General features: G+C 42.5%; 1 protein-coding gene across 2 annotated transcripts; it reads right to left on the reverse strand.

Annotated features, from left to right (window-relative positions):
• Positions 1-763: 763 nt before the first annotated feature.
• On the reverse strand, positions 764-18,282 carry SAXO2 (stabilizer of axonemal microtubules 2). Of its 2 annotated transcripts, XM_033167438.1 has the most exons (5): positions 18,223-18,282; positions 5,316-5,495; positions 4,687-4,889; positions 2,831-3,784; positions 764-900 (listed from the first exon to the last, which is right to left on the reverse strand). In XM_033167438.1, the coding sequence occupies exons 1-5, from the start codon at positions 18,261-18,263 to the stop codon at positions 881-883; spliced, it is 1,398 nt and encodes a 465-aa protein (XP_033023329.1). In that variant the 5' UTR covers positions 18,264-18,282; the 3' UTR covers positions 764-880. The 2 variants fall into 2 exon arrangements, with proteins under 2 accessions (XP_033023329.1, XP_033023328.1); XM_033167437.1 differs by lacking the exon at positions 764-900 and having other exon boundaries at positions 2,675-3,784.
• Between the last annotated feature and the right edge of the window lie 96 nt (positions 18,283-18,378).

The raw sequence follows: 18,378 nt of genomic DNA on the forward strand, positions 1-18,378 counted from the left end.
GAGTCTCTAGACCTGCAACAGTCACTGGCGTCGGGTGAAAAACGCAGCAAAATGGAATCTTCTCCAGATATCCTTGTAGTGCTTAATTTTTCTGCAGGAATTTTTGCGTTTTGTATGTTAGCAATAATTCATGAATAGCAACAGCAGATAAACACTAAGCAAGCTTGTCAGTTTCAAAATTTTGTCACGCTAAATTAAATCACTCTCAAGGTCATCAGATGTTTTTTTTCCCCCTGATGCCAATTATCCCAGTTTTCAAATTCACAATTTTCTGGAAAAGCCACACCGCTGGATTCAGCCCACTTACATGTGTAAATATCCACTTGATGTTATGGTTATCAAGTAAATAACGTGCTTGTGTGAACTAGCCATATGAAAAGAGGACCTGGAAAGAACAGGACTGAAAGAGAAAAATGTTCTGGCTCTTTCATCTCCATCAGAGAATGAGATGGCAATAGTTAAGAGCGTGTCTCAAGACTAGATTAGAGGCTCATGTATCCATTTCAGGTGGCAAAAGGAAAAAGTATATATACAGTATCGTAAGATCTTGAAAGCTCCACTCCTAGCCTAACGACAGTTCTTAGACATACTTCAAGAAACGAAATAGAAAGTTTTTGTTTTTAATTTGATTTTCCCCCAATTCTATAGCATTCAGTTTACATAGGATCAAGAAAAGAATCAGGCTCTAGGTCTCAGTTTGCTCTGTGAGAATACCAAGAATACCATATGGGAGTGATACAAAACAAACATTCCCAGCGGTTCAGAGTTTTTCCTCTCCTTTTTTGGATGATTTATTGTGTTCTTTTGACACCATTCAGTTCTTGATCTCGATCTCTGAATTGGTGGTTTGGGGATACAGTACGTGGGATTACATGACACTTCAATCATAAAATGGTTTCCCTAAAATAACGAGTACAAGGCAACACACAGGTAAGAAACAATCAGTGAGAATGAAAACAATGCGAAGCATTCACTGGAGCAATAGCTCAAAGTACTGGCACCAACTGTACAACTTGAATTACAGGCATATCAAAACCGAAATCATACTCTGAAATGTAATTTTATCATTATAAATTTAGTAATATACATATGCCCAGGCATACGTATATATTAAGGTGAAATAGATTCAAATAATCTGGAAAAAGCTTCCCAACCCAGACCCAAATCCAGTTGAAGTTACTCATTGTTACGACTATTATCTTATGCCTTTTACTTGGAAATAAGCCCCACTGAACATAGTGGGACTTGTTACTGAATACAAACATCCCTAGAATTCTACTGCACCTCCCACTGATACCACAAAACAAGTTAACAACAAGGGCTGGTAGCCATTAACACCATCTGCTCAACATAGCAGTAAGAGTACCTGGTGTAATAAAGAGGACTTGGATGAGTATCACCACCCCAATGTCTACCCTAATCCTGCTTTGCCACCCCCTGCATTCCAGGAGCACAGAGTCAGGAACCACATGGCGCCAATGTTTCATAAAAATTGGCAGCACCTAGTATTCCAGATCTGTTCTTGTGAGAAGTGCCATTTGCCTGTAAATCTGATTCTTTTATTGTGAGCCACTTTGAGGACCATTATAGCTGAAAAGCAGTATACAGGCAACTCCCCATTTGCGTGCGTTTGGGATGCGCACAGCCACTGATGCACATGCCATTGACCCGAAGGCTGGCAGGGAGGGATTTCCTGTGTCCCGCCGATGTGCGCAGTACCTCGGAATGCAAAATCCCGCACAAACGGGGAGCTGCCTGTACAAATATGGAAAAATAAATATATTGAAGCCCTATGTTTTCCAATGGGACATGATTTGAGCTGGATTGGTTTTATACATTGGCTTACAATACACGATGCCAACAGTCCCAGACCATCCTTTGTTGAGGTGTGCAGCAAAAAATATGTTCACATGTGACTAAACATCTTAATACAAAAGTCTATCAATGTGGTTTTGCAGGGCCTGGTAATACATGCTGAAATGTCTTGAAAATCCAAAGCGGAAGTTCTTATTGTCCTAGCAAGCCTCCATAATCACACACACACACACGTAGCATCCAACTAAGCTGTCCTTGTTTGGGACAGCTGCATATTCCTTCATTGCTGGGTATTGGACTAGATGATTCTCAGGGTCCTTTCCAATTCTATGATTCCATGACTATGAACATTTTGAACTAGTGCAAAATGTGCTTTGTGATGCTGCTTGGTGCAGCAACAAACCATAATTTTTAGCATCTGCCTGATACAGAACCAGGACTGTTGACCTGGCTAGCCAAATCATTTTGTCTGTGCCTGGTAGGGGTTTTCCAAGGTCTGGGGAAGAGCTCTATCTCAGTCCTGCACTGTAAGATCCTTTAAAAAGAAATACCGGTACCAAGAATTCACCTCAAAGCTTTCACATTCTGCTTGTTATCTACTACCCCTTTGAAAGAACATGTTTTAAGGAAGCGAGCTGGGACAATTTTATTTGATGTACGTAAGAACAGTGCACAATCCTATTCAGGTAATCGTATTAAAATGCATCATCAAAATATTGCTAGAATATCACCCATCTTGTTAAAATGAACAGTTGTCTTGTAATACAGTTGAAGAAAAGAGATTCCACAGAAATATTAACACAAATTTTACTTATATAAACTTTCATCACCAATCTTGTAAAAAATTAGTTCTCAGATCACTCCCAAAAATAATAATAATCTGTAGGCTTATTTAGAATGGTTAGAGCTAATGTAATATTCTGACCACTGCATGATAATTTTCGGAACACTTTTGTGCAAACTATTAGAATTAGGAGTTAGGATACAACTGCTATTTCTTTTGGAACATGATTACCATTTGCATGAGCAATCTTACTGACGTCTGGTGAAACTCTGCGGAAGAATTTGTGACCACGAGAATCAGTGTTGACAAAGACATATCCTGGAGGGGATGGATAGGTTGCTGGGCAGACCTCTTGTTTCTTTGGCGTATAATCTGTACGGTACAAGGTTTCATCTGTAAAAGGTGCTGAACTAGATAGGGACATCTTTGAAGGTTTGCAGCTCTGAGTCAGGACTATGTTGTGTGGTCTATAGTGAGCTCTGAAGGTTGTCATGCCATCAAATTTCCCAGAGGCCTTTGGGATATCCTGGGACTTCTTGACAATTTCTGGCCGATGGATATCCCAAGCTTGAAAGGAATCTCTCATTGTTGTATTCCCTTGAAAGGGGGCATTATTTCTCCTGCTCCTTTCTACTGGTCTCATGATGACAGCTGGATTGATGTCGTGTGGAATATAAGCAAGGTGGCTCGTGGTGTTCATATCCATGTTGCCTGTGGGTGGAACATACTCTTTTGCTTTGTGAACTTCAGGTAAAGAAATGGCCCACGGTTGAAAACGATCGCGGAATTCTGTGGTTCCATCAAAATGAGCCTTCACCTCCACTTTAGAGGGTTCAGGCTTAAAGCTTTTTGGAAGTTCGCCAACAAGCCCTCTGAAATCACAGCGGTGTGTTGTGGTGTCTACAAAGGGTTGGCTATTTGGCTTGTATTCTTCTTTTGACACCTTCAATTGTGGCTCCAGCTGATGAGGAACGTAATCGCTGCGATGACTTGTAACACTGGTAAAAGGCTGATCTGAAAGCTTGGTCACAACAGTGGGCTTAAAGCTTTTTCGGAGGGAGATTTCCCTCGGGAAAAAGGCATCTTGAAATGTTGTGCTGTTCCCAAACTTTTCAGTGGGAAGTTGGTAGGCGTTCTCCACTTTGTTGGGCTCCCTTCTTTGAACTTCCCAGGCCCTATAGTCAGCTTTAAGACAAAAACAGCATTAAGCTAACAAATTTTGCTATGGTTGTTAATTTTTGATAGCCTTGGCCTCAGCATAGATTGGTTGCAATCTGTTTGAGTGGTGTGTCACCCTGCCAACATACTTAGGGTACCTGTAGGCATGTATTTGATTACCTTCAACCACTCTGGGCCAGAAACTGCTAAGTAAAGGAATACCCATACTATCTATATCAGCTTTAAATAATGGTATGGCTTCCCTCAATAAATTCTGAGGATTATAATTTGGCGAAGGTGCTGAGAATTCTCTATTAGAAATATCTACTGCAGGTGTGAGGGACTGAATCTGGTTAGGGAGCCAGCGCCTTAATTCTCCATCCTTTGTGGGCTCACTTTGACAGGTGAACAGGGTCCTTTGAAGTCAGTTTTTATGTGTGGTTTGGACTCGACAAAGTGGGGCTCGCCGGCTGAGCAGCAATCAGCTTGGCTGCAGTTCTCAATTGGGAACTCCTTAGTGCAGCTGATCCCAGTGGGGCTGGATTAGAGTCTAGTGTCACCAAGATACCCAGATATGCCCAACAGCATCTCCCAAAGTTTACTAAGAAAAGGGAATGGTTTAAGGCTAGCCAATCCTAAGCACTGGATAGTTAGCGCCACTGAACTCAATAAGTAAACTAGTTTAGGACTCTCTTTTTGCCTTAGCCAAAGCAGGATATTAGGCTTTTGCCTCCAAAATCCACGGATGATGCCGACAGTGTGCATTTTATTAGAGACTTAACAAGAGAGTCCACTGCCAACAGACTCCCTCATTTCGTCTGAACAGCATCACAGCAGCCAAATCCACCATCACCTCTCCAGCATGGCCATACAGCATGCCACCAGTCTGCCCATTGCTTCTCTTTGTGAAAAGTGTCATGTGTTATTACCTCGGTAAGTAGGTATGGTATTCACTTTGCCTTCTCTATTGTATTTCCTCTCTACAGGCTTTACTATTATCACGGGGTTTATTTTGTGAGCATTAAAATCTCTTCTGTAAGTGGTTCCCATATCCATCTCTCCAGTTACTGGTTTGCATTCCGCTGGAACCCGAACAGGCCGATTTGCAACATCGTATGGAAGGTAGTCAGACCTGGAGGAGGGGAGAGCATACAGCACTGGATTTAAATAGCCAACAGCTATGAATATAACAAAAAATACTGAGCTTACAGTATTTTTAAAAAACCAACTATTTGAAAGCTATTGTGGCTGTTGGTGCCTATTTAGGGCTACAACATTTGGAGCAATTAAAATGGTGGTCATGACTAATGCTGCTGAATTATTTTTTTAAAAAAATGTACATTATTTCCAATTCAGGGACCTATGAAAACTACAGATTGTCAGCTGTGATTTCTTAAATCAAGCAACAGCTCTAATAATGCTATTGGTCAAATTTTTCACCACTCAGTTTCTGATCAAAATGCTTCCCCTGAGCAAAATCTGACTAATCCCTCCCTCTGTCTTCTCCCTATGACGTCTTGGTAGCCCCAAAGTCTATCCAGCACTGAAAAATATTTACTTGAAAGTTGTGATGCCTTCCATTTTCCCTCCGTGCGTCTGATACTCATGCTTGGGCTTGAGGCTCTGGGCAGGAGGGATATTGCCATAGAGAGGATATTTCTCCACGTATTCCGTTATGAGGGTCGACTCCCCTACACGGTCATAAATCCTGGTGGGATTATGAGGGCAACGATGGCGCCTGGGATTTAATAACAACAGCAAGGATCAATGAAGGAAATAATGGTCAATTCAAGCTGTCAAGAGTTGAGACTACTCCCTGAAGCTCTTTTTAGCAGGAAGTGTCTTGCCGTTCTGCACACAGTGCCTGTCTCACATTTAGTGCAACTTTTTACAGAGCATCCCCACAATACTGTCATCCAGTCACTGTCACACTGAATTTTTCCTTGTGATTCTTCCTCTTCTTAACTCTCAGACCTCATAAAGCCCAACTTTTTTCCCTGAAGAATGGAAGGGTGTTTTCAAAAGGGCAGCATTTTTATGTGGGCAATGGGCTGTGATGTATCAGGAAAGTGCACGCTAATGATAACCTTTGCAACTGTTGCCATTTCATGACCCTGTTTATTGTAATCCTTTAACGCCAAAATGGTTTCCCAACTAGATATTCATGAAAAAGAGGGAAGGTGCTGTAACACCAGTCTGTTAGGGTGTTCCACCCCCAATAAATCATTAAAGGAAACCTTTCTGGTCACTGCCACTAACCACATTACTAAGGCAAGCTTTTCCCTCGCCATTAAAAAAAATTAATGCATTATTAGGGTGTTATAGTGCTATAAAAATACTGCAGAGAAAGCGACCAAACACTACTTAAAAGATCAATTAAAAATAATAAACGTAAGTTCATAAAAGGTGCCCAGCACCAGAATCAGTGCATGTGTGCCAAGGCTCAAAAGGCCCCACGAGCAGGGACTATGCCCTGCCCACAGGTGTGGATGAGATGTAGTAGGATGTGCATGTAAAGAAGTGCAATCAGTGCAAAAAGTCACACTTGTAGCTTACAACAGAAGCATAATGAGCGGATAGGACTCAAGAGCCCCTTGTCTGGAAGCAACCAGTGTAAAGATAGAGATTATTTGGTTGGTCTAACTTTGAGCAGCTCTCCAGGATACCAGGCAGAGGCCCTTTCCCGCCCTGAGATTTGTATTTATTTTTAATAGATTTGAACCTAGAATATTTGGTGTGCTGCATATGCCCTGCCCTGAGCTATGGCCCCACTAAAGTGGGATGTTGTCTAAGTGACTTCACTCTTAGCTCTGCTTTGAGACTACACTCCTGCTGCAAATGGACATCTCTTTCCATCCCAGCAACCTTTCTCTCTCTCCTCCTTCACTTTTTCTACTGGTATTCCTGGTGGTTTACAACTGGGGGTGCTAATGGGGGACAGCACTTGTGGATCTCCTGGAAGTATATTTAATGCGTCCCACTCTACCAACATCTCTTTTAGCATCGTATTCTTGGATGTGATCCTCATAGGTGTGTGTAGGGGGAAGCAAATAAAGTACAGGGGTTTCTTTGTCATCGGTGCCAAACAGCATCTCATGTATAAGAAAACAGAAATGTTAACTGAAAGTGAATTGTAACTAAACTGAAAGTTTTTACAAGAATAACAGGCACAACCAAAGGCCCAGAAGAGCAAGACATGTGCCAATTACCAGATAAAAATAGCTTTCAGTCTCTCAGTGGAGCAAACCTGGTTTAGCTGACTGTGGACTTTATTGAGGTTTATTTGACATTCCTGTGTTCCTCAATGAAGGTTTGGCTGCTTCCACCGAAGCGGGTTGCATCGTTGATATTTGCTGCTGGTGACATCTCTTCAAGCAGGACAAGAATGTAACACTTTGTGTTACTAATATGATCCTGCCCCAGCAGGCTCCCAAGAATTATCTTCCCATGCCCTACTGTTTGTCCCCGAGGCTCATTAGAGAGCAACTGAACTGCAGCCATTTTCATCTTTACTACTGATACTTATTTCTGTTAGGTGATTTGTGGAAAGGCTTTGTGTTCTGTTGTTGAGCTCAGAGCTGAGCACAGACCACGGACAGTTCTGTTGTGGTCATCTTCCCCAACACACCTATACTGAATACATTGGAAGACGGCTGCCGCTCACCGGCCTTGCTCCTTGCATGTTCGGAGGAAGATGAGAATGGGGCCTCTACACATGGACAGCTGTTTTTCCAGGGCAGTCAGGTTTCCTGATCCATGTATATGGAGCCTACACAGTAGGGCCCTTTCAAGCATCTTCCCCTTTGCTCAGTCCTGCCCTAAATACTAATGACTGGGCTTGCTTTGTCCTCTTCTTCCTCCCTGTCCCTTTTCCTTTTGTGTCGTGTCTCTTACAGTGTGGACCTGACAGCAGGGACTGTCTTATCATTTATATTTGTAGGCTGCACTGGGAGCCTTTTTCAGCTGAAAAGTAGGATGGCCAACAGCAACAATATAGATGTACACATGTAGAGTCCGATTCTCACATCTTCCTCCAAATGTCCAGAATTTGACTCTAAAAATGACCTACCTTGCATCCAAGTGGTATAATTTAAGGTAGTCTTATAGACTGCAGTGAAACCATACTAACAGATACAAAAAGAGAGAGAGTGGCTGCTGGTGGGTTTTTCTCAGGCCCCAAGAATCCTCCAAAACATTTCCCACCAGCCAAATAAAGATTTATTATAAAAAGCCACAATGCCTACCAGGACTTGAGTTCCCTGACAGCTTCTCTGACAACAAAATATATTCCTCACTAAAGCTTTTACTTGCCACCTTAAATGCTGCTATGTTTATGAAAATAATGCATCTATTAGGATGGTAGTATTTTATATGGGTTTCTACTTCTCCAGTGACCTCAGTTCCCTAATACTGACAAGCAGAAAAACTCCTAGGAGGATTTAGCACAATTTATGGCTACCCAAACCTCTCCCATGGAAATTCAACAGAGCTTCTAAAAAGAGAAATGACAGGAATAAGATTAACCTGTCAGCAACTATTTACTCTTCTGTAGGGGGCAACATAAATGACTCATCAGAGCAGGTCGAGTCCTTGGTATTTCTTCTCTTGAAAAACTGCTGGATAGATTACAAACGGTATTCCTTTCCATTAAACCTTGAAATATTAGCACTATTCTCAGGAGTACTGTACAGTTTGACGTTGTTAAAGTTGACATCCCTTTCAATCAGTTCCTTGGCCAGCAGCTAGAACCAACTAGAGCAGGGGAGTGAGGGGGGGGGGACAAGGATCGATGAAGTCTTCCCCTGAGCTATTTGCTGGTCTCTTGGCAGGAGGTTGGAGCTACTTTACTTGTTAATCACCTTTTTTACCCCACCAAGGAGCTCAGGGCAGTGTACAAGGTCCCTCCCCCCTTTTATCCTAGCAGAGAGTGAGCTTCAGGCCAAGTGGGGATTTGAATCTGGGTCTCCCTGGTCTCGGTCCAATAATACTTTGTACCATTAGGGTAGCCACTTGTGCACCACTTCCGGTTCTGCCTGCCATAATGAAGACAGCCAACCTTTTCCTAGGCTGAGGGGGAAATGGTGAAGATCTGCAACCTGTTTTACTAGTGAGACAGAATGGTTTCTAGCAGACTGCCACGTGTTCTGGGACATTGAAGCAAGGGACGGAGAGATAAGATCTCTGAGAAACTTCGAGATTCAGTTCCGCCCCAAGCCACGATGGGAGAAAACAACAGCTGGGAAGTGAAAGAGACAACATCATATATGGACAGAAGGAATCTACATGGACATAACAGTTTTCACATGCAGGACAGAATAAAGATAATAGTTTGAGTTCCTCACGTGAAGCTTTATAAATTTATATATTGTAACATCACGAATGGAAATCATTAATTATGTAGCAGTTGACTAAGGGATTATTATTATAACTGAAATGTAACTAACATGAATTAAGTTCATGGAACACAGTGATATAAGATTGGAAATGAACCGAAACCACCATGCAGGGAGCCACTTTAACTAAAATGTATTAATTGGAAGTTGATTGGCATATTGATAATTGTATAATTTGGGAATTAATTGTTATTCATATAATTTGGCTAATATGGGGGTATATTGGAAAACTAATTAAATATATATATATAAAGAGACCGGTTTCCATAAAATTTGCATGTGCTAATTTATATGCATAGAAACTATTTGCAACTTCAAGCCCCCTTCTGCTCTCCCTTCTGACGGCTCCAGGCAGCTCTTTGAATGGATGAGAGCTAGAGGACTGTCCCCTGTAAAGCAGGCCACCCTGGATTTTTAATTTATTCATAATATTTCTTACTCTTCCCCGTAAGGGACACAGGGCAGGTTACAACATTAGAGTATGCAATGGCAAAACCAGATAAAACCATTAGTTATAAAACAAGAAAGATAACCAAAATACCTTGACCGTCAGAAGCCAGGGCAAAGAGAAGCATCTTCAACACACAAAGAAAAGTGTGCAATGAAGATGCCAGATGCAGCACCCAGGCTCTGAACGTCATCTATAAGGCTGTCTCTGCCGCTGGGCAGTGGAAAAGAAGGCGGCTTCAGAAGCCTGTGATTAATAGCTTTGAGAAGGCAGGACAAAGCCAGTTCTTCAGGCCATTTCTCTTTGCCTTCATGGAGCAGTCACTTCACAACCCTGACACCAACATCAGATGAAGCCCAGGCCACTGCAGAAGGCTCCTGGTCCAACAGGCCAAGTGGTCTTTCAGATACAGTACAGGGATGCATTATGTGGCCTTTGGATCTTGACAGCCTGCCTGTCTGCATGTTTGCCAACAATCACGTTCAATGAGACATTTTCAAAAGTTTATCTACAAGTAGAAATGTTCTGCAATCAAAATGGTCTCACCTCCTTTTCTCCTCGCTTGTCCTTCTGCAGTTGTCAAGGTTTGCTTTATTGTTAGAGAGGCGATGGATTGTGACATCAGAAGGAAGTCAAGAAGGCATCATCTCTCTACTTCCACTCCTGTCCTCTTTCTTTCTTTCTTTCTTTCTTTTCTCTCTCTCTCTCTCTCTCTCCTCCTCCTCCTCTTGCTGTCTTTCTCTTTCACTTTTACACTCTCTGGCAAACCTTTCTCTGAAAGCAGTTTGGTTTTTAAGTCTAAATCTCACTTTAAGACTGAACTTCTAAAATCCCATTTCCCACCAACCGTCTTAACGTTTTGGAGCCATTTGAAAGTGATAATGTAACTCGCCATGCTTCATCTTATTGCAATCATCATCTGTAAATGGACACCAGTATAAAAGGATAAGACTTCCCATGAAAAAACACATCTTACTGCCATGTGTGAACAGTATTTAAGGTTTGTAAAATAAAATTACTAATTTTTTGCGCTAATGAAACAAGGCTGAAACCATTCATTTGGTTGCTTGTGATGCATGAAAATCTCACTGAAGTGACAAGGTAAACAGCATTTGTACTGTGAAACAAAGCTGATTTTTCAAACTGTTGTTTGGGGTGCAACTGACAAATTTGGCAAGTGAACTAGTAACAATTTCCTGCAGATTAGCATTAGATTAACTTTTGGGAGCTAATTTGCAAGGTTGTGTTAATGAGTTATATTAAGTAAGGATAGACCAGGTGTGGGGAATTTCTGGCCCTCCAGATGTTGCTGAGCTACATGAACCCCGGGAACCATGGGGTGATGAAGCCAGGGATGATGTGTTGCAGTTCAGCAACCTCTGGAGGGCCAGAGATTCCCATATAGCTGTGATAGACCCTCCATTCTTTACATAGGGGATTTTTTTATATAGTTTCTTGACACTTCTTTTATTTTCCTCTTAAAGTGTGACTTGGGTAGTTCACTTGAGCCATTCTCTCTGCTGCCACCTTCCTGCTAATGTTCCCTAACTGAGGTATATGTTTGGGTTGTAGAGTAGTACTACTGAAAGCCTGGTGGGTAGTTGGTCCTGAGAGCAAAGCCTTGGACTAGCTGGTTTTTTGTTCCATCGCACTCTCTGAATATCTGTGCGGAATTTATTGTCGGCTCTTTTTTAAACCATTCGTGTGAGACACCATGACCTTTTGCCACAATGCCGATGGTTACTACAATACTACTACTGCTACTACTACTAATCATAATAATAATTTATTTATACCCCACCCATCTGGCTGAGTTTCCCCAGCCACTCTGGGTGGCTACTAGTAGTAGTAGCAATTCTTACATACGCCACCAGCATAGGTCAAACGATTTAATTTGCCTTGCTCCTCCAGTCCCAAAGGTCCTCCTCAGACATTTATCCAATATTCAGTGCCTACACACACCAGCCCTAGTTGTGAATGGCCCAAACTCCTTCCCTGAAGTCTGGGCCAATTTAGAAAATCATCAAGCTTTCCTAAAACAAATGCTGCTCAGATCATCTAGCTGCAAAAGTGTGTGTGGAATGAGTTTTTCCTCCCTGAAAAAGAAATCAACAGGTCTTCTTGACATGCTAACTTCCTAGGCATAAGTTATTTTGTTTGTTTGTTTTTGCATGTCCTGACTCCTGTCTAGTACAGGTGAAACTCGAAAAATTAGAATATCGTGGAAAGGTTCGTTTCTTTCAGTAATTCAACTTAAAGGGTGAAACATATATGAGATAGACTCATGACATGCAAAGCGAGTTATGTCAAGCCTTTATTTGTTATAATTGTTTTGATTATGGCGTACAGCTGATGAGAACCCCAAATTAACAATTTCAACTTTGGGGTTTTCATCAGCTGCACACCATAATCATCACAATTATAACAAGCAAAGGCTTGACATATTTCGCTTTGCATGTCATGAGTCTATCTCATATATTAAACTCCAGTAGCTAATGAAAACAATTGCTTACATAAATTGACTTTTCTATGATATTTTAATTTTTCGAGTTTCACTTGTACATGCAGACAAAGGCCGTTATAAGGAAGATAGCTTTAGTCAGGCAAGTAATGGTACAGGCTTGACATGCTCAGGAATCACGATTCAGGATTTAGGAGCAGGACAAGACTGGGACACAGATGTCCCTACAATTCCCCCACCCCTTCCGCCAGCTTTTGAAAATGATGCATGCTCACTCACAGGACACTCTTGCTGTATGGGAACGTCAAGACTGCAAGCATGCACTCCATCGGGTACACAGATCTGCTCCCAACTGCGAAGGTGGTTTCTGGTTCTAGGTGACAAGGCTGCACCCTCCTGTTCAGCCTCCACTGAGACTGTTTGCAAGAAGGACAGAGGTGAGAGCCAGAATCCCTGCTCCCGCCTCCAAAGTGACTGAAGCCAAGGCGTAAAGGGAAAATCCATGATAGTTTAAGGATTGCCATATACTGAAAGAATACAGCAAATGCTGGAGCTGAGAGCTGGGACAGTGGAAACCCCTAGGAGCATCTGTCTAGGATTTGTTGGGTATCGGACACCTTTGCTGGTCCAGCAAGGCAATTCTTACGTTCCTAAGGAGACTCCACCTATAGACATCTCTCCAGGGGCATTATCTTTTTTTCCTGATCAGTGGGAAAGGGGCAAAATGTAGAGCATTGTGACTGTGATAGGAGTATAACTAACAGAACCTAGCAAATACTAAAAGGAGACAAATGAAGGAGTTATATATTCTGTGTTCCCATTTATGAGCAAACATGGCTCTTAGATATTGACTGTGAGTGAATCTAGCTATTGCTTGGATAGTTCAGTGTTTCTGAAGGCCAAAAACACATGTCTAATTGACATTTGTATTGTGAAGGCACTCTAGTTCTTGGCTGTGCCAATAAGGAAGAGAAATTCTTTTAAGCACTAGTTCTGCAACTCATAAGGGGTTTGGAAAAAAAAACACCCACACACAAAATAAATTAAGTGTTTACATCTTATTATGGAAACATCCTATGCTCAGCTGTAATTGATACCTGGTTCAGGTTCAGAATGTATCATTTCAAACCAGGCAGCACATATTTATATTCCTAAGAGAGCTGTAAGGGATCCAACACTTATTTTGCACAAATGCAGTTACAGGAACATTTTTGTGGTTTTAAAAAACAACCTGCCTCTGAAATTTCCTTCTGCAAACTATGGCCATGCCTTGCACCCTGAAAACAAACTGGCTGCCTTTACTGCTCACAAAAAGCTTTTAAAAAAGGTTTGTATTTATATCATAGATTACAGTTTAATATCTGGTCATGTACTGTACTAGAATAACAGATTGCCACTGATGAACGGAGTACCGTGTCCCTTAATTTGTGAAAACTGAAAGGCATACATCACAAAAATGTATACTATGTTTTATTTGATGCCATGTCTTTCCTACAAAAAATTATGGGAATTGAAGCTGGGATAGTGTATTGAGTCTTCATTACAGAATCATAGACTCAACACAAAACTATAATTCCAAATGTTCTCAGGGAAGAGGGAAGGGTGTTAAGCCAGTTCAACAGTACAATTCTATACAGGTTTACTTAGAAATAAGTCCCACTGAGCTCAGTGGGGCTTGCTTCCAAGCCAATGTGCATGGATGGGTCTGTAGCCTAAGTCTATAATGTGGATATGCTTAGGCAACAATAAAATGATTGGAGCACAGGGTATATATGTGCCACACACACGTATGCTTTGGGTTTGTGGTGAGCTGCCGAACTAAATCACCACTATACAAAGCAAGTATCAACAGACTGTTAAAGAAGTAATTTGCCATGGAGAAAAGAAAATCTAGATGCCTTACACCTTCGTCAGTTTCCAAGTAAATGCTAGTGTTTATCATGTGAAAGAATAGAGTTCTCTTAGCGCTGACATGTTACCCTGTGAATGTCAATGTCCCCAACTGTGCTAAATAATTATACCTTAATGTTTGGGGTTTAGGGCAGAAGTAGAGTCTCCATGTAGAAGCAAAAGAACAAGCCACCTATATATTTTCCTGTTGTTTCTTTTCCTCTTGGTAACCCTAATGTGTGTATGGCTTAACTCCCCAGGTAACAGGATCCAGGCGACAAGTCCTCCCACTGAAACCTGCAGTGCTGTTGCAAAAGCAAAGCAAATTCAGTTCGCTGCCTACATCAATATCTGCTTGAGAGTTTATTGACCACAAAATTGTTGGCAATGTACATTTTGTAAACCATTTGTTTGTAGGCATGTTTCACAGGGCCTTTGTTCTGTGGTGTTTCATTGCAGAACTTGGAAACAGCTTTGTTTGGCTTGAAGTTCCTTTGCCTCCTCCAGTGTCATGTCATCCAAAGTTTAGATTGGCCAGGATCCAAAGGGCTGCTTAGGCTCGCACTTCAAAATTGTAAATGCTTCCCTCCGCCTCTTTGAGCAGCTGACGCCCAAACTCCTTTCAAAAGTGCTCATCTGTTTCAAAAACAGCTAGTCATGTGGCTTGATGGCTAGTGTCAAGAGAAATACAAGCCCTTTGGGCTCAAGGGAAAAGTTTCAAGACTCTTGTCTCCTGCTGCCTCCCAGCTAAGTCCTAAGCCACTATCCACTGGAAGGATCAACTTATCTCAGAATGAAAACACAAATATTGTTCATAAAACTATGTAGATTGTAGCTGAGATGGCTCAAGAGGGGGCTTAAAAATGTTTTTTTTTTCTTGGGAGCCAGTTGAAGTGGTATAGATGCCAGTACAGGAGAGAAGTTTGTAACCACATGATGAATTCATAGCATGTGTTCCATTTAAGCGCAGGATTCAATCACTTCCCCAGTAACAGGCACATTTCTGAGGTTGTTCACAATATACTACACATCTTTGTTATTCCAGAAATGGCCCTAATCCAGATATGCCTCTTGGCTGAGAAATGTATAAATGGAGTTTTGAGTTCCATGGAACACTAGTGGGCTAAGATATACTTACTTCGTGTGTGTAAAGTGCAAGACACGCTTCATTCATACTCACCAGAAGGCTCACATTTAGAACATGTAAGAATACGAATGAATAGCTTTTAGGGCCAAACTAGATGTGATGCTAAATTGTAAATTTGCATTTAAAATTTAAGAATAAAAATAAGAATTTTATTATTTGTACCCCGCCTATCTGATTGGGTTGCGCCAGTCACTCTGGGCGGCTTCCAGCATACAGTACTTACTTTTTAAAAAATGCAAATAGAATTGGCGTCCATGAGGAATTTTCTCGCAATGCAAACAGCACTTTCAGAGAAAGGAATTTTATCAGAAACACAGAAGGGAAGGACAAATTCTCCCACCCACACGCCTAATAATAATCAGCCCCCAACGCAGCATGTGCTATTTGTATTTTAACAAATGTACCTGTTAAATGTACCTGTTAAATGACTTGGCCCAGTATGCCTGAAGGAGCATCTCCTCCCCCATCGTTCTGCCCAGACACTGAGGTCCAGTGCTGAGGGCCTTCTGGCGGTTCATTCACTGCGAGAAGCAAAGCTACAGGGAACAAGGCAGAGGGCCTTCTCGGTAGTGGTGCCTGCCCTGTGGAACACCCTCCCACCAGATGTCAAAGAGAAAAACAGCTACCAGACTTTTAGAAAACATCTGAAGGCAGCCCTGTTTAGGGAAGTTTTTTAAGTGTGACATTTTAATGACATTTCATGTATTTTAATCTTTGTTGGAAGCCGCCAAGAGTGGCTGGGGAAACCCAGCTGGATGGACGGGGTACAAATAATAAATTATTATTATTATTATGAAATACATTTAGTGTCACGTCTAGGTTAGCTCATCAAAGCTGGCTGCTGTTATTTCTGGGCCCACCTCCTGAGCAAAAGGAAGAAAGCCTAGAGTGAGTGATGACTCAGACAGAGACGCAACAGGCAGCTTCCTCCAAGGGTGAGTAATTTTGCTCCATTTGCTCAGATGTGTCTATGTCAATCAATTATACTAGATCATGGGTCAGCAAGCTTTTTCAGCCGTGGGCCGATCCACTGTCTCTCAGACCTTGTAGGGGGCTGGACTATATTTTGAAAAAGAAATATGAACAAATTCCCATGCCCCATAAATAACCCAGAGATTCATTTTAAATAAAAGCACACATTCTACTCATGTAAAAACGCCAGGCAGGCCCCACAAATAACCCAGAGATGCATTTTAAATAAAAGGACACATTCTACTCATGTAAAAAACACAGATTCCCAGACTGTCTACGGGCCAGATTTAGAAGGCGATTGGGCCAGATCTGGCCCCCGGGCCTTAGTTTGCCTACCCATGCACTAGATGCAAAAGATCTACCATTCCAGAAGTGGGAGGAGGCCTGGCCAAAATGGTGAAAAACACAAAGATGCCTTTTCCAGGGATTATTACTGTTGTAGACTCATCAAAGCCTCATGGCTCACATGCTGTTTTCTCATAGCATTCAAGCATGTCCTGACACATCATTTGGAATTTGCTGAAGCATATGGAACAGGTACTGCCAGATCAATGAGAGGGACAGTAAATCACCCCATCTGCTATTATTCTCCGTTGCCAGTGCCAGTTGTACCCTGGCTGAGGACATGGTTCCCTGATGTATTTTCAGACCTCTCACCAGCTGCTCACACTTCATCTGCTTGTGGCGGGAAACACCCATGTGCCAGTGAAAAATATGATTGCCACCTAAGGCCATACATACATTATGAGTGCCAGTTTCCTCAGATACATACACAAGAACATTGGTGCTTAAAATGTGCAAGCTGACTACCCCAGACTATCAATTCTTCTCAGGCTACAATTTCCCACTGAAGCTTCCCGGGGGCACTTCCACACACCCTGCTTATTAGGCGTTCACCCTGATTTGTTTGTGGGGAGATTGAACAACATTACATCAAGTATTCTTTTACACTTTACAGTGCATTCCCCCGCCCCCCAACCACTTGCTTTATTGAAAAAAATCCAACTTTTCAATTAAGCTTGTTTGTTTTACAAGAGCACCAAATCAGCATTAACAGTGCACCCCGAAATTGCTGGTGTGATTGAAACCCACCTGAAAACCGTGGACAATCTGGATGCTGCCTGGGTGACTTTGGGCTACTCACGCTTTCTCAACCTTACTTCCATTTTCTCCTCATGTGAGTCCTGTAAGGTAGGGTCACTCGCCTCCCACTGCCACCCACATTGAAACCACTTGGAGCAACTTGAGAGGCGGGACAGGACATATAAGAAGTTCATTGTCAGGATCATTATTGGGAACACAAAAGGCTGGCTTGTACTGACTCTGAACAACAGCCCAACTAATTCAATTTTGTGTATACATTGACTGAGCAGATCTGGATTTTAGACAGGTGCCTTTCCCAGCACTGCCTAGAGACGCAGGGGGCTGGATCTGGGACTCGGCCTGCCTGCAAAGCTTGACAAATACCCTGTTTCTCCTAAAATAAGACATAGCCATAAAATAAGCCATAGCAGGATTTCTATGCATTTGCGAAATATAAGCCGTTCCCCAAAAATAAGCCATACCCCGAAAATAAGCCATAGTGACGTGGTACCTCCCATTAAAACAGCCTGGGGAGGCATGGCTATGCAGTGTACCGATGCGACATGGTTAAAATAAGACATCCCCTGAAAATAAGCCATACTGTGCTTTTTTGAGCAGAAAAAAATATAAGACGGTGTCTTATTTTAGGAGAAACACGGTAGTTATTCTATCTTTATCGCCCCAGGAGCTCATTATTCTCTGTGTCCCCAATCCCGGTCCACTTTTTACACTCACAACAACCCTGTGAGGTAGGTCACACGGAGATATAGTGACAGGCCCAAGGTCTCGGGGGAAGATCACGACTGCAGTTGTGTGTGTGTGTATTAACTAGAACCCCATTTCTCCCCTTAGCCCAGGGGTACGCTAAGCGCAAATAAATGCAAATGGACGCGCCTCGCTCGGTTTCCCGTGCACACCCGTGTACGGCACGCGTCACGTGTGAAGGGACCTTAGCCTTCACCGCGAGGAAGCCGAGTCGCAAGAGTGGAGGGTCTGTGACCCTCTTGGGGGGGGGTAACTCCGTGGGTATTACGTCATCCTGCCCCGCCACCCCTCTGGGCACTGCCTTACCCGCAGGTGCAGATCTGGCATATGCACTGAGGCGGCTTCATCCTCCCGTCCTAGGCGTCTCCTTCTCTCTTCTGCCGCCGCCTCCTCGTCCTCTGCCGGGTAACTAGGGAAGCGCCCCGTCGCTTAGCAACCCGCTCGGCGTCCGTGCGCGTGCGC

The sequence above is a fragment of the Lacerta agilis genome, chromosome 13 (genome assembly GCF_009819535.1).
Source record: "Lacerta agilis isolate rLacAgi1 chromosome 13, rLacAgi1.pri, whole genome shotgun sequence".
NCBI lineage: Eukaryota > Metazoa > Chordata > Lepidosauria > Squamata > Lacertidae > Lacerta > Lacerta agilis.